This window comes from Nicotiana sylvestris, chromosome 3, assembly GCF_000393655.2.
Source record: "Nicotiana sylvestris chromosome 3, ASM39365v2, whole genome shotgun sequence".
Lineage (NCBI taxonomy): Eukaryota > Viridiplantae > Streptophyta > Magnoliopsida > Solanales > Solanaceae > Nicotiana > Nicotiana sylvestris.
The window spans coordinates 150,006,633-150,022,863 of NC_091059.1; the positions used below are offsets into that span (position 1 = coordinate 150,006,633).

The following is a 16,231-nucleotide window of genomic DNA, read 5'->3' on the forward strand; positions in this document are numbered from 1 at the left end:
ATTTCCATTCTTACCGTGCCCAGCTGGTAACCAGTCAACAAATGTGCTGATGCATATGTTCTTCTTATCCAAAACAAAATATCAAATGCTCCCCCATTCTCGCATTTTATCCATTACTAATACTCTCCTTTTCTTCCTCAAGGTAAATTGCTGCGGTGCAGTATTTTCTTCAGACCGGAACAAATTCCCATATCAAATCAAGAATACCCGTAATTTCCAGAATACAATGCTCCACCTTTCACGTCTTTTTCAATCTTATTACAAAAATCATAGCCTCAACTTTTCTCTTCCTTATTAATACCTCCCTTGCCTTTTTTTCCCTTGACCTTTGTGGGTCCTGTACATAATCGATTCATCGATTGTATTTCATTATATTAAGCTATAGATATGGTGTTAGTTGAGGCATTTATGGAGATACTTGAAAGACCGACGATTGGGGCAGTATTTATAGAGATTATGATGTTTCTTGGTCCAGTTTGGATTGCCTTTCTTTTAGGTATTACGGTTGGTTGGATTTGGAAACCCAAATGGGCTAGCTGGAAAAATTGTAAATTTGATTTTTCAGCACCTTCTTCCCCCACTGCTTTGGTTCCTTCACCGTCTAAAAGCTTGGAATTAACCGAAACAAAGAGCTTTCATTCCTCTAAGGCTCATACCCCTAGTTTTGGTTCTTATGTGGATGCTCCCTCAGAAATTGAACAATTTGAGAGTGGGTAAGTTAATTCCTACTTTCTTGATCAAATCGTTGGTTTGTTAAGTAGATTGGACGGGGTAACTCATTTGCGTTTTGTCTTTTTTTGTATAGTCCATCGCAGCTGAATACATTACCAATAACAGATGAAGATTTGAAACATTTATGGCATCTTGTTGAGAGGAAAGACGGAGGCCCTCCGTGGAAACACATGATGGATGGCTCTACGCCTACTATGAGTTATCAAGCGTGGCAGCGAGATCCTGAGGTAGTAAAGGCTTCATTTCTTTTTTTGATAAAAATAAATAAAATTAACGTGGTCGGCAGGATTCGAACCTGCGCGGGCAAAGCCCACATGATTTCTAGTCATGCCCGATAACCACTCCGGCACGACCACTTTGCTATAGACTAATACTTCATTATATTGCTGTCTCTTTTGCCTGACTTGTTTATTGATTTTTCTATATTGTTTTTGCTAGAGTGGCCCCCCTGAATATTGCAGCAGAACTGTGTATGAGGATGCAACACCTGAACTGTTGAGGGATTTTTTCTGGGATGATGAGTTTCGGCTAAAGTGGGATGACATGCTTGTACATGCAGAAACTATTGAGGAATGCCCCATAACTGGAACAATGATAGTGCATTGGGTTCGAAAGGTAAGAAGACGCAACGTATGTACGCTTTTGCTGCATTCTCAGAATTTTGTTTAGCTAATAGTTAAATCATCAAATGTTTTTTGTGCAGTTCCCATTTTTCTGCAGTGACAGAGAATATTTATTTGGTCGTCGAATATGGGAGTCAGGAAGGTCATATTATTGTGTAACAAAGGTACAGGACTTCGACTTTTTCCCCCCTCTTTTATTCTTATTTTGTATAATATTGTATCCAAATGAGTTTAAACGGAGCGACCTGGTAGGATTAAGGTGTTATTGTTGTGGTTGATGTTTCAATTCTTCATTTCTTCATTTCTTCGTTGTCGGCTGACATGAAATGGGAACTTACTAAGTTTAAGTTGGTGTCATGTTACACTTACAGAGGCTGCCTCTTTCCATGAGTGTGATTCAAGTCTTAAAAGATTATTGAAACAACGTGCTGTTTACTTGAGTTACTTCCATAAATGAAGCGTCTAGGACTAAAGAAATGGATCAATTTGTTAAGCAGATTGTTGCCTGATATCAATAGCTGCAGAGTCCACTTTGCAGCTTTGAGTAATTCAGAAACTCCGGAGGAGCTGTTGCGAAACTTCCTGTCTCTCTACGCAGTCCAACTATCAGATTATCTAGTTGTTAGATCATACTTATTGTGGCATTGAGACTTATGCTGTGAAGAGTCACAAGACCATGATTCCTTTTGATACTGAATATTAACAAAATAGTGCTGTGAAGAATGTAGTTGACAGCAGCTTACTTCTGGGATCCTCTAATTTTCACAAAATCCTTCTTTGGACTTTGATTAGAGAATCGAGCATGGGCAGAGCTAGAGAGAGCTGAAAAATAAAAAATATTCTCCTTCTATGCCAGCGTTAACGAACTTCCTACAGACCTTTGACATTACCACATCCTAGTGGCCTCAATTCTCTCTGCCATAAAACATGTTTCACCCTCTCCTCCACCCCGCCACACAAAAACAGTGGAGAGAAATGAATGAATTGCCACATGCTTTCTTTATTCTCCTTCGTATGTTTAACGCTATGCTGATATTTCTATATCTGGAACTCCCCTCTAATTATCAGTTTTCCTTCTGTTAACCAGGGGGTACCATGTCCTAGTGTTCCCAGGAAGGATAAACCAAGACGTGTTGACCTGTATTATTCAAGTTGGTACATACAAGCAGGTATGACTGTCTCACTTTCCTCTTTTAGCTTCCTTCTTTTCCAGTTTTCATGTTTTTGCTTTCCCAATTAGTTAACATATCTATGAATCAGAACAAACAAGCACATTCTAATTGGATAGACAACTTCCGGCATCATTTTTCAATTTTGAAAAGATGCACAGTGATATGTTGGATAGCAGGACAGTATTTCCTGCAGTTTATTTTCAACTTCTTTGCGAGTATCGCTAACTAGAGTTGAGACTTGTTAAAGGTCATGATCCTCTGATCCCATTTGTCATTTTCTACGCCTCTGAAATCCATTTTGGTGCATGAAACAGTGGAATCAAGGAGAGGAAATGGCCAGCTGACTGCATGCGAGGTGCTTCTCTTCCATTACGAAGATATGGGCATCCCATGGGAAATCGCGAAATTCGGGGTAAGGCAGGGTATGTGGGGACTTGTAAGGAAGATTGAGCGTGGATTCCGGTCCTACCAGAAATCAAGAGCATCTAACATGAAAATCTCTCGCTGTGCTTTTATGGCCCAAGTTAATACAAAAATTGATCCAGAATACTTGAAGTTAATGGAAGGTGATGTGGAAGAATCATCAGGGACTGAAGTACAGGTTTCACCTGCAAAATCCGAGGGCATAAACGTACCAAAGCTACTTATCATTGGTGGCGCTTTGATTGTTGCTTGTACCCTTGACCGAGGAATCATACCCAAGGCACTTTTGTTTAATGTAGCGAAAAGGTTTGGAAATATAGGAAGAAGAGCAAGTCCAAGGGCATGACCGATAATCTCATTTATACCATGTTTCTGTTGTACATAACCTATTTCTTTTCCTTTTAGCATAGTGTTGGTGATCGGCACAAGCAATGATTGTTAAATGTAATACAAGCAGAGTGTTATTGATCAATCGAAGCGCGGCATACAGGTGTTATCATCTGTTTTATTCTAACCTTTGATTCTTAACCACTACAAAGACTCCCAAGAAGTTCTTTTACTATATGAATGCACTGTTCATACTATAGGGCAAGAAATCTCTTGGTACATGGATGAACTTTCACAACATGGTCTGCACCAAAAAGATTAATTTCCTACAAGTGTCCCGAAACTGCAGAGACTAAGCCTCACCCTCTCAGTTTGTGATTTTGCATCTTCTTTTAGTTTTGTGACCAAAACCACAGCAGGTGCCAAGTATCTATCTCCAGGTGCCTACATTAATTAAGTTGAATAACAACCCGACTATATACATTATGACAGGATGTTGTACTTTCAGAAATGATTAAGAGAAAGGAGGCAAATCAAAAGTATGTATGGAGTATATACGCCTCATTAATGTACAAGCGTATTGCTCCTACAATCCAGAGGCGGATCTAGAGTTTCTAAAACATGGGTGCACCGTTAAACAAAAGAGGAAAAAAGAGTATAAAGTGAGTAAATCCTTGTTCCTTTGGGTAAATAACTCAATATTCAACCAAGTGCACCATTCAACCGCTGTGGATCATGGGTGCTAACAGATAATATTAGATTAATTCTAGAAAATACATACATAAAATACCTATTTTGATGGAGAGACCATGCATGGGTTCACGTACTCGATAAACTACCCTATAAATCCGCCCCTGCTACGATCGATACCAAAAAAAATAAGCCAACTGCCTCCGCCAGCAACAACAACTACAACCAGGGGCAGAGCTAGAGTGTCGGGAGCGGGTTCGACCACACCAAGTAGCTTTGGTTCGAACCTTATATTTATCTTTTAAAAAATCATTAAATATGTATAGCATATTAATTTAGAACCCAGTAACGTAAAACAATTAGAATCGTGAACCCATAACCTTAAAATTCTGGCTCCGCCTCATGCTACAGCTGCAAGTGCTCTCATATGAAGGATGCTTAATTAGTGCCATGCATTGATCAGCAAGAGATCAAAACAAAAAACAGCAGCCACAGCTGCAGGTACGCTTAGATATATTGTCTTCCCACATTTCCATAAGCCACGAGCCAGTAGGAATAAAAGCCAAAGGTAAGGAATATCAGTTGCCTTGACAGACGAGAAAAGTAAAGAATAAAGTGCCGGAAGCAAAACCAAGTGATAATATTGATCGCGAAATCATAATTTCAACTCCAAGAAGGGTATAAAATAAATACTAGTGGAATTACATTAGCGTGCACTGGCTAAATAATACAGCATGTTCCCTTTTGTGGCTTTTTAATTTTTGCTTACTTTGTATCTTTTTCTAGGAATAATTTATCCTTACACTTGATATGACTGTTAAAATTTCTTAACTTGTTTGAAATGTGTGAGTTCAAAGTTCGGATTCTGCTAGGTTGAAAGGCTTGACATTATAATAAAAGTGAGAAGGACTGAGTATCTTTCAAACAAAAAATGTTTAATGACCCTTTCTCATAGAGATTACAGCAAGTAAATCCAAAATTTTCAGAAGTTGATGATATTAAAGAGAGCATATTGCTTAACTAACACATTAGATTTACTCTGTGCTTAATATGGTTGCGTGTAGATAAGTTTGTCCTCTTACGGGGTCCTTAATTAATCACGGATCATATCACTTTTCTCTTAATACTCCACGAAACCAATTTTTTATATTCTAATCCTTGGAAAGTTTAGCAGCTGTATGCAGAAAGAGATCCAAACGCAACAGCAATTCGCTACTTATGATTGCGTTTCTTTACTAAAAAATCTATAGGCTACAAATCATGAGTTAATATAACGTCAACAATAAGATAATTGAGCAGATGAAAAAGGGTAAATCGAGATCCAAATGATAATCACAAGAGTCGAACGTCTCCATAATCCAGAGAAAGGAAAAAAGAATTTCCCCATTTTGTAAGTAAGTTTTGCGTGCTACACAAACTGCATCCCCCAATGAGATTTAATTGTCACGACCCGGAAATCCCACCATCGGACCGTGATGGCACCCAACATTTCACTTGCTAGGCAAGCCAACATTAGAATGATTTATCCATTTTTGACGGATAATATTAAATAATAATAAAGAAACCGAAATAACTAAAATAAATTTGAAGTGAAGTGCGGAAAACCATAACAACTGAAATATCTAATACAACCTCGGATCTGGTGTCACAAGTACACGAGCTACTAGAATAATACAGATAAAGGTCTGAATAAAAGTAAAGTTGTCCAAATGAAAATACGCAGCTAAGATAAAGTAGAAGGGGACTTCAGGGTTGCGAACGTGGGGCAGTTGTACCTCAAGTTTCCGTCCAATAGTCAATCCGAGCAACCTAATGACCGCCGCTGGGACCGACTCCAAAATCTGCACAAGAAGTGCATAGTGTAGTATGAGTACAAACGACCCCATGTACATTGTAAGTGCCGAGCCTAACCTCGACGAAGTAGCGACAAGACTAAGGCGGGCCACTTATAATAACCTACACGCAGTGTATAAAAATAATGACAGGGAAAGGAACATACGGGAAAATAAAATAGTTAACTCATAAAAATAACTCAATCCTCGAAATCCAGTTAATACAAAAATACCAATCCTCAGAATCTCGCACGGAAGTACGAAGCCAACATAATTCAACAAGGGGTACAAAACACATAAATTATTGCGGCGCGCAACACGATCCTACCGTACAACACTATCCATCCTTATTCTACCATGTAAATATCAATAATAATAAGTAAATATATGTTGCGGCCCGCAATCCGATCCCACCATATAATCATAGTCAATATAATAATTCTCCCTTATTTCACCATATCAATCCACCCTTATTTGAATTTCACCTGTTGTGGCGCGCAACCCGATCCCATCGTATCAATATAAATCTACCCTTATTTCACCTTTTGCGGCGTGCAACCCGATCCATAAATAAATAAACAAGTGCAATCAATTTAACAACTCGAATCAAACGATTAACGAATATGAAAGCTACAAATCAAGAAGAGAATTTCGTACCAAATCATGAAAGACGACAATTAATACTGAGCAACAAAACAAGTTACATATATGGCAGTTAAAGGGTACAAATAAGACAATTAAGGGAGTTATCAATTAACATAGAAACATGGAAGAAATTTACATATTATAATGCGAGAATAATAAATGTCAAGTAGCAAGTTGAGGCATAAGAAGCAGTTAAGGCACGTGACAATCAAGACATGGAATAACATAATTAATGAAATACGGTAGATATGGAAACAAGTAATTAACGGCGTATGTACACTCGTCGCCTTGCATATATACCGCTACACATGAAATTCACATAGCACATAGTTCAATGGTCCCTATTCCCTCAAGTTAAGGTTAGACCCAACACTTACCTCACTTCGCAATCAACTCAAAATTCCAATAAGCCCTGCCTCGCGCATTGACCTCCGAACACCTCAAATCTAGTCAATTATTGATCAAACGATTCAAAATAAGTTTTAGAAACTACTCACGAATGAAATGAGTTTAGTTTAACTCATTATTGAACAAAATTTAAAAAGTCAACAGAAAGTCAATGCGGGACCCACACTTCGGAACCCAACAATAATTTATGAAATTCGAACACCCGTTATGATACGAGTCCAACCATACAAAAATTGTCGAATTCCGATATCGAATCGCCCTTCAAATCCTCATTTTTTATTTTTGGAAGATTTTACAAAAATCTCATTTTCTTCCATTCAATTCACTAATTAATGCTGTAAATAAGTATGAAATCAAGAAATATAACTAATTTCGAATAAAGAATACTTACCCAACTCAAACTCGTGAAGAATCCCTCTGAAATCGCCCAAAATCGAGGTCTAAAACTCTAAAAATGAACAAAAGTGTCGAACTCCCGAACTTAGGCATTCTGCCCGACTCTTTCGCACATGCGGACTAATGAGCGTGCCTGCAAGCACACATTTGCGAGAAAAGGCTCGCATTTGCGAAGCCAGCCTGCAAGGCAGAGATCCCCACCTGTGCAAGAAAATGTCGCACCTGCGACATCGCAAACGCGCCCAAGTGACGCAGAGGCGGTCTGCCTCGCAAAAGCAGGCTCGCCCTTCGCAGAAGCGATTGCACACTTGCGCAAAAAATTTCTGCAGGAGCGAAGGAACAAGCATGTGACAACGTCGCAGAAGTGACCAAAAATTCCGCAAGAGCGGCCACGCATCTGTGCTCAAAATTTCGCAGGTGCGACGCACCAGAACCAGACCTGCCTTCTTGACCAAAAATGATCCAAAACTCACTCAAGCCACTCGAAACCTCGTCTGAATATACTAATAAGTCTCATTACGTAACACAAACTTACTCTAGGTCTCAAATCACACCAAATAACGTCGAAACTACAAATCGCAGCTCGATTCGAACTTAATGAATTTATGAAATTTTCAATTCTATAAATTGCGTCGAAACATATCAAATCAATCCGGAATAACCTCAAATTTTGCATGTAAGTCCCAAATGACATAATGGAGCTATTCCAACTCTCAGAATTGCAATCCGAGCCCGATATCAACAAAATCAATTTGTGGTCAAACTTTTGAATCTTTAGACCTTTAAATTTTTGGTTTTCAACAAATGACGATAATTAGCTAGGGACCTCCAAATAAATTTTGGGCATACTCCCAAGTCCCAAATCACGATACGGACCCACTGAGACCGTCAGAATACCGATCCGAGTCCGTTTGCTCAAAATATTGACCGAAGTCAACTCAAAGTTTTAAACCATGATTTCACATTCTTATCAATTTTTCACCTAAAAACCTCCCGAATTAAGACACGAATTGTGCACGAAAATTGAGAAATGCTAAATGGAACTATTTAAGGTCTGGGAATACAGAAATGAAGGTCAAAATTAAAGATAATCTATCGAGTCATCACATTAATTTATTCCAAATATTTGATACTTCAGGAAAACAAAAAAAAATTTTGTTACTAGTTTTTTTTAGCTAGTACTGTTTCAATTAGTGAAGTATTAGTTAAATAAAAGATACTTGAGACAAATACTTCTATTATTAATGATATTAAAAAAAATTAAGAGGTGTAATTATTGACATGAGAGGACGATGCATTAGATTGCTTCTTTGTTCTCTTGTAATTGAACAAACCTTTTATAAAAATATCTTTAATTTAATAAAGATAACTGTCAATACATCTGTAGCGATTCCCGAATGGAAAAAGCCATGAAAATGAATCAAGAAAGCAAGGAAAAGAAAACAGAGAAAAACAAGAAGATAAAATTTGATTTTTCATTCAACATCCTCGTGAGGGTGCCTTACATCAGTATTTAAAGAAAGGGAAAAATATATAAAAAGCTAACTTCATGAGTAAAAGTAAAAGCGACTATAATCTTTAGGACTAAAGTGTAACTCCGGAAAACTCTGCAAATATTGAGGAGGCGACATTTGCAACAACATCCATGAACTTACTATTATACAATGGTATTATTGTTTCGAATAGGAAAAAACATATTTTCTTGAATTATTCAGTTTTTAGTGAAGAATTCCTTACGAAGACAAATAATTTGGCACATAACATAACATCCACTTTAGCATATTCTTCCCGTATAATCTATGACCTTAGAAGAAATGCCAACTTTTACCAAATCATTACCCCGGACTCCATTTATGTCAAAATTAGCTTCCGTGGTTAATTAGTTTGAGTTGCACTAAATTTTTTTCCCACTTTTCTAACAGTCTTCCTTACTTTTTATATTTCAATACTAGTTCTGAATACATTAGTGGTTGAAGCGATTCTTTAACCGTATTTGATCGGGAAAAGAGATAAACAAAGGTAAAAAAAAAATTATATATGAAATAAAGTACTCAAAAAAGTGAATCAAAATAATAGAATATCAGATAATAAATTGTATCAACGGAATTTACGGTTACATGCCCATGGTTGATTACAACCAGACAAGAACAAAGAATTTCAATATCAATTTTAACAAAAAAAAAATAAAAAAAAAATTTCAATTTTGGAATTATTGTAAGAAAATCAATAGGGAAGGATTGTCTCGAAACAGTAGACGCCGTCCAATTCCAGTGCAAACCTCGGCCTCTTTTGTTGCTGTGGTCGCGAAGATGACGCCGCCGCCGCCTCTCCGACCTTCTTCAGTCCACCGGTTGAAGAAGTTGACGGCGGAGAAGCCTCGTTCTTGCGATCGGATACAAGAGGCGAAACCCCTTGTTCTTGTTGTTTCTTCTCAGTACTGGCCGGTGCCCAAGAGCGGTTCACCTTAAGGCCAAATATCTCAGCAGAGAGAACGTCAAAAGAACTGAATATTGACATCATTATAGTTGCTGTATTTTTTTTTTTTCTAATTCGGAGAAAACAAATAACACAAGAAATTAAAGTAGGTAACGCAAGAAATAAGTAATTGATTGGTTTATGGTAAGAAGTGTAAGGGATGCTAAAACTTGTTTACGAAGAAAAGAAGCTGGAGAAGGAGGTGTATTTATAAGGGGGGAGGAGGTTAAAATTTGGAATCTTTCTCCCAAGTAAAATTGGAAACATATGGAATCAAGTGGATTGAGGAGAAAAGAAGTTTCCATTATCGTTCCCTAATGTATAATTCGTTGAATTGGTTCGCAAGTCTTTGGACTTCGAAGGCTGGTGGATCGAACTTGGAAACTACCACTCTCCTATCAACACGTGTTGTTGGAGTCTATCATTGCAAACATGATATTTATAATTTTCTTGAGGATTTAACTAGGAAGTTCCCCTAATTCCTAACTAATATTTCTTCCGTTTTAATTAATGAAATAATTTAATAAAAAAATATATTTTTTAAAGTTATGATCTTTAAATATATCATAATATATGTATAGCTAATAAAAAAAATTAAGAATACAATAAGAAGTTTAAGTTAATTTATTTTTCAAATATAAAGACACTTCATTGTTTTTAAACGAACTAAGGTAATATTGTTTTTATATAAAATAGAACCGGGGGAGTACATTTTATTTTCTATTTTGGACCAAAAAAGATTTTAATATTAACTAAAGGTTAATTTATTAAGGAAATACTATATAATGCTGAAACACGTCTTGTTTCCTATGGTTTGAGCATATGGTTATGCTTGTCTTTCTACTACTACTATTATAATTTATACCCCGTTTTGGAGCATGTCAGCTTCTATGGATAGGTTAGGACCAACTCCATGTTAGTGGGGTGGTGGGGCTTTCTTTTGTAACGAAATCAAAGTATTGCTGACCTGATCAATGAGTTGAAAAGTTGACTATTATTCAAATTGTATATGGGGTCTCGTAGTCAACAAAACTTCAAAGATCAAAAAGCAATTAATATTGACTTCGGCATAGGAGGTTAGAATTACTTCGACTTGGCCTGTCTGTTAGCACTTAGCAAATACACGTAATGGTGCAAGTAAGGATCTTTCCTCAACAATGAGAATTCAAATATCCACTTAATTTCCAGCATTTTAACAAAGTAGTTATATATGTTAAGCTAAAAACCTGAAACTACAAGCTGCAGTGCTTTATGTTACAATGCTGTATTTGTAAACTAATTGCGGAAAAAACAGAATAACATATAAACAGAAAATATAAAGAGATAAAAATCAATTCGAGCCCATTGAATTCACAGTGTTTTCTTAAGGAATTTAATCCCCTCCTAGTATCCAAGGTTATGAATTATTTCCTCTCAGGATAGAACAAATTACACATTGGTGTAGTGGTACTTCAAACCCCAGTGTTTTAGCGAACACAAAGTTCGGTAGCAAATCACACTTACTGTTGCTTTGTTTGATGTTAAAAGTATGCAGAAGAAGGAGGAGAAACTCAGAAAATCGTATGAAAATTCTAAGAGAATAGACTTGTATTTATAGCCAAAGTTGGGCTGAAATCTTAAGAGGTGCAACTCTTCAGAATGATTGTTTATACAAAACTGCCAGGGGCGGATGCACCCTAGTCCAAGGAAAATTTTAATTATTACACATATAAACATTGTGCAAAAGGTATACATATCAATCATATGGCACAGCTGAACAAAATACAGTGTCTGGTCTGATGGTCAAGCTCCTCACTTGCAACTTCGAGGTCTGCGGTTCGAATACTTCGTATGCGTTTCTTTTGCATTTTTTTCTTTTAAGCCTCTTTTGTTTAAAAAGTAGAACTATGTCCTCTTCCGTGGCACCATAAGTGATAATGAAATACTATTTAACTTCTAAAAGGTAATTATTTTACAATAAGATAAACGAATTTTAAACAGTAACTACGAAAAAAATCTCATCCTCTATAACTTGTAATTTCTAAGTGATAGGGTTTGGCGGTGTTGCTCTTCTCTATTTCTTATCTCCCATATTTATTGTAGTAATTTGTTCACCACTTTAAATTTCGACACCGCTTACAAAAAGTTTTACGTACGCCCCTGAAAACGGCCATAGCATAAATGCCTTAACATAAATGGCTATTTACTCAGTAATAAAGAGGGAAAAATAAAGAGGAAAAATTGAAGAGGGTAGTTTAATTTTTAGTTACACAACTGAAAAATGAAAAACTGATTGGATTTAATATTACTATTTATTTTAATATTAATATTCTGTTATTAAAACGAATATTTAATAATATTTCTGTTAATATTTTACTATTAACAAATAAATTTGGTCCAAAAAATTAATCAATCAATTGACTGAATCCAAATTCGAAACCGAAGCCGAGCGGAGCGAGCGACGAATCCGAATCCGAAGCCGAGCAAACAACGACGACGACGACGCGAGGCTTGCCTTCTTCTCAACTCTTTAAGAGCTAGAAGAAGAGAAATTGCTTATATACCCATAAAAAACCTTTTTCTCTTCCAATATGGGACAATGTTCCTTCATCAAGGGGGAAAACTTAAAATTTCACTCAAAATTTTTATTTTCCTCCATTTCACATTCACCCTCTTTTAAGCATTTAATATACTTAAAACCCCAACAATCCCCACATGAATGGGGAATAGCTATATCATGGAAATATGCATGAAAAACTATGTGATTCGCAAGCAAGGACTAGTTGCATCTAGATAAGTAGGTTTCCCTTTGAACTTTCCATAGTGAACTTATGTCGGATATACTCGGTTAATCGGTAGATTTGATATCTTTGAACCATCGAATTTTGGTGTATACCTAGACAACCATAAGTCACACAACTAACCCTTAACCGTCTTTGGTTCTCATTGTTATGTTCGTTTCAGCCATGAACACCGCCTGATTTCATAAGTGTGTAGAGAAATGGCCTTACAAAGTTCTTCTTGAAGCGGCTAACACTTCACACTTGCATAGGTGATTCCTAAACGTGTCATCCCGTAGATACACTATTTGATATACCCGTATCAAATTTAAAAATCATTAAAAAGCCTTAATGCGCTATCCTTGGTACTGAACACTGTCTCATCACGAGAATGGACCAAAGATTTAGTCGACAATGTTGAACCGTCATTAATAACTTTGTTTGATCTCCTTGAACCTAGATCTTAGGATCTCTAGTCTTCTAGGTAGAGTTACCACCACTATGACTAGTTCTCGGTCATAGTCCCATTTTCCTTGATGATTTCTCAACTACCTATCTAGTTAGGCCTTTTGTAAGTGGATCCGACACATAATCACTTGACTTTACATAGTCAATCGTGATAATTCCTCTGGAGAGTAATTGCCTAACGGTTTTATATTTTTGTCGTATATGACGAGATTTACCGTTATACATAACGCTCCCAGCCCTTCCAATTGCCTCTTGACAATTGATGATAGGCTATAATTGCGTATTTTAGTCGCTTATTACACTCTAATTTACTGTACTTTAATTGAGTTTGATCTTTAATCGCTAGTGTTTTGCACTAATGGTGTGTTTTATGCCTTGTAGGAGTGATTCCGAGATATATAGATGCTATGGAATGAATTCTAGTGATTTGGAGCTTTGAAGTATGAGTAAAAGCCCAAAGAATTAAGCCGGGATCGTGTTCGGGGGTCAAATTTGATAGTTAAGAACAAACGAAGACTCGAGTAGGCATATTGTGTACTGTCTAATAAAATAGACATAACCCTTTGATCCGAAACTCCATTTGGGCTATACAATATATGGTTGGAAAGCTAACTCAAAGAGCTACAACTTTATGTTTTACATTTTTCCAAATTCCAAACTGAACAAGGCGAAAAATATGGTAGAAACCGGAACCGCGTACCTGGACGCGGACTGAGGCAGTACACTGGGAAAATAACGCGCTCGGACCGCGACCGCGAGCGTCTAGACCTGAAAAATTGTCCTTTTTCGCGTAGGAGGAGGTATAATTGTTTGGGCCCGACCCTACTTGGTATATATACATGGAAAAATTGTATTTTAAGAAGTTGGACATACTTTTGATATAATTTAGACCTAAGGAAGCCAATGAGACTGGAGATTCGACCTAAGGAGGCAAGAACACACTAGGAGCAAAACGGAGAATTCTTCTACGAGTTATTCACTTTCTTCTTCCTATTTTCATTATTGGTTATGACTTTTAGTATTGTAGTTTTACATACTGTTATGAATAACTAATTTGTTATCTAGGGTTTTGATAGAACCTTTTGGAGGATGAATTCTTATTATGTTTTAATATAATTTAACCTTTGGATTTATCTACTTGTTCAACTACGTGTTTGTTGATGTTGATTGAATGACCATCAATTGACTGTGCCTATTTATTATGTGTTGCTTGAGAAAGGATGCATATTTAGGTGGTTATTGAACAACGCCACTCCTAACGTATGTGAGAAATCAATACAACGGGTTTAAAGGTAGGTTTAGAAATAACAAAGCCTTGACGTGGTCATAATGAGCGGTTAGATAAAGCCAACTAGTGTAGTTCGAGAGAATATATCTAGTAAATTGTTGTAGTTGCTCGAGAGAGAATTACGACACCTAAAGTGCTCACGATCAGTAGGGAATACATCGGAGAAATTATAGGGAACATAGCTAGAAGGATTTCGACACTTGGGAAAATCATAACTCTAGACCTCCTTAATTTAGTCTCCAACCCTTTGTCTCTTTAGTTGATAATTTTACCGCTTTCTAGTATTTGCTAGTTAATTAGTTAGAAATATAAATCTCAATCCTTATAATTTAAAAAATTATTCAAACTTGTCTTTTTAGTGATATTAAACAGATATACCTAAGCCTTAGTTCTCTGTGGGATTCGACTACGGACTTTTAGACTGGATTATATTTGCAGCGACTGGCGTGATCTACTATCACATTATATGCATATTGATGCCAACAATTTAGGCCAAAATGGAATGTCTTCCAAGAAATTCCGGAGCCATTCAACTTCTTCACCGGCTTTATTTAAGTCTATGAACTCAACCTCCATTGTAGAGCAGGCAATACAAGTTTGTTTGGACGACTTCCAAGATACCGATCCTCCACCAATAGTGAATACATATCCACTTGTGGACTCCGAATCAGCTAAATCGGTGATCCAATTTGCATCACAGTATCCCTCAATCATCGCATGATATTTACTGTAGTGCAAAGCAAAGCCATGGGTATATTCTAAATACCCCAAAACTCGTTTCATTGACATCCAATGAGATTGACCTGGATTGCTCGTATATCGACTCAATTTACTTATAGCACAAGCTATATCTAGTAATGTACAATTCATGATGTATATTAAGCATCCGAACACACGAGCATAATCCAATTGTGATATGCTTTGGCCTTTGTTCTTTGCTAATGCAAGATTCACATCAACTGAAGTCTTTGCAACTTTAAACCCTAAGTGCTTGAATTTTTCAAGTACTATCTTAATATAATGAGATTGTGACAATGCCAGACCTTGAGAAGTCTTATGGATCTTAATCTCCAGAAATAAATCAGCAACTCCCAAGTCCTTCATATCAAACTTGCTAGTTAAGATACACTTAGTAACATTTATGTTGGCAATGTCATTACTCATTATCAGCATATCGTCCACATATAAGCAAACAATGATTATGTGATTTGGAACATTTTTAATGTACACAAATTTATCACATTCATTTATCTTAAAATCATTTGACAACATTGTTTGGTCAAATTTCGCATGCCATTGTTTGGGTGCTTGTTTTAGTCCGTAAAGGGACTTAACAAGTCTACATACCTTCTTTTCTTTACCTGGAATCACAAACCCTTCAGGTTGTTCAATGTAGATTTCTTCCTCCAAATTTCCATTGAAGAAGGTCGTCTTAACATCCATTTGATGAATTTCAAGACCATACACTGCAGCTAATACTACTAACATCCGTATGGACGTAATTCTTGTAACTGGGGAATATGTATCAAAGTAGTCAAAACCTTCTCGTTGTCTATACCCTTTGACTACAAGTCTTGTCTTAAATTTATCAATAGTGCCATCATCTTTCATTTTTCTCTTAGCAATCCATTTAGAACCCAGAGGCTTATTTCCAGGAGGAAGATCAACCAATTCCCATGTATAGTTGTTCAATATGGATTTTATTTCACTATTGACTGCCTCTTTTCATAACAATGATTCCGAAGAAGACATAGCTTCTTTAAATGCTCGAGGCTCATTTTCCAATAAGAAAGTCACAAAATTTGGTCCAAATGAAGTAGACGTTCTTTGACGTTTACTACGTCTTGGATCCTCCTGATTAAATGTACTTTCTTTTGTTTCTTCCCGAGGTCGTTTAGATCCTTCACCAATCAACTCACATTCCTTTTTATATGGATATATATTTTTAAAGAACTCAACATTATCTAATTCTATAACCGTATTATTTTGAATG

At 36.6% G+C, this 16,231-nt stretch overlaps 2 protein-coding genes and 1 non-coding gene across 3 annotated transcripts; 1 reads left to right on the top strand and 2 right to left on the bottom strand.

The window, feature by feature from the left end:
* Positions 1–258: 258 nt before the first annotated feature.
* On the top strand, positions 259–3,464 carry LOC104244732 (uncharacterized). Its single transcript, XM_009800207.2, has 6 exons — positions 259–713; positions 806–959; positions 1,171–1,347; positions 1,436–1,519; positions 2,443–2,524; positions 2,842–3,464. The coding sequence occupies exons 1-6, from the start codon at positions 388–390 to the stop codon at positions 3,294–3,296; spliced, it is 1,278 nt and encodes a 425-aa protein (XP_009798509.1). The 5' UTR covers positions 259–387; the 3' UTR covers positions 3,297–3,464.
* On the bottom strand, positions 1,007–1,088 carry TRNAS-AGA (transfer RNA serine (anticodon AGA)). Its single transcript has one exon. It is a non-coding gene; the product is annotated as a tRNA-Ser (tRNA).
* An 11,236-nt stretch (positions 3,465–14,700) lies between the features above and the next one.
* LOC138888171 (secreted RxLR effector protein 161-like) lies at positions 14,701–15,726 on the bottom strand. Its single transcript, XM_070169988.1, has 2 exons — positions 15,586–15,726; positions 14,701–15,336 (listed from the first exon to the last, which is right to left on the bottom strand). Exons 1-2 carry the CDS (start codon positions 15,724–15,726, stop codon positions 14,701–14,703), a joined length of 777 nt encoding a protein of 258 aa, XP_070026089.1.
* Positions 15,727–16,231: the final 505 nt, after the last annotated feature.

Excerpts from the sequence above, each read along its gene's own strand:
- LOC104244732 (XM_009800207.2), top strand. The coding sequence starts at position 388 with ATGGTGTTAGTTGAGGCATTTATGGAGATACTTGAAAGACCGACGATT. Across the intron at positions 714-805 it reads ATTGAACAATTTGAGAGTGG|TCCATCGCAGCTGAATACAT; the intron begins GTAAGTTAATTC and ends TTTTTTGTATAG. Across the intron at positions 2,525-2,841 it reads AAGTTGGTACATACAAGCAG|TGGAATCAAGGAGAGGAAAT; the intron begins GTATGACTGTCT and ends TGCATGAAACAG.
- LOC138888171 (XM_070169988.1), bottom strand. The coding sequence starts at position 15,726 with ATGTTAGTAGTATTAGCTGCAGTGTATGGTCTTGAAATTCATCAAATG. Across the intron at positions 15,337-15,585 it reads TTCCAGGTAAAGAAAAGAAG|GACTTGGGAGTTGCTGATTT; the intron begins GTATGTAGACTT and ends TTTGATATGAAG.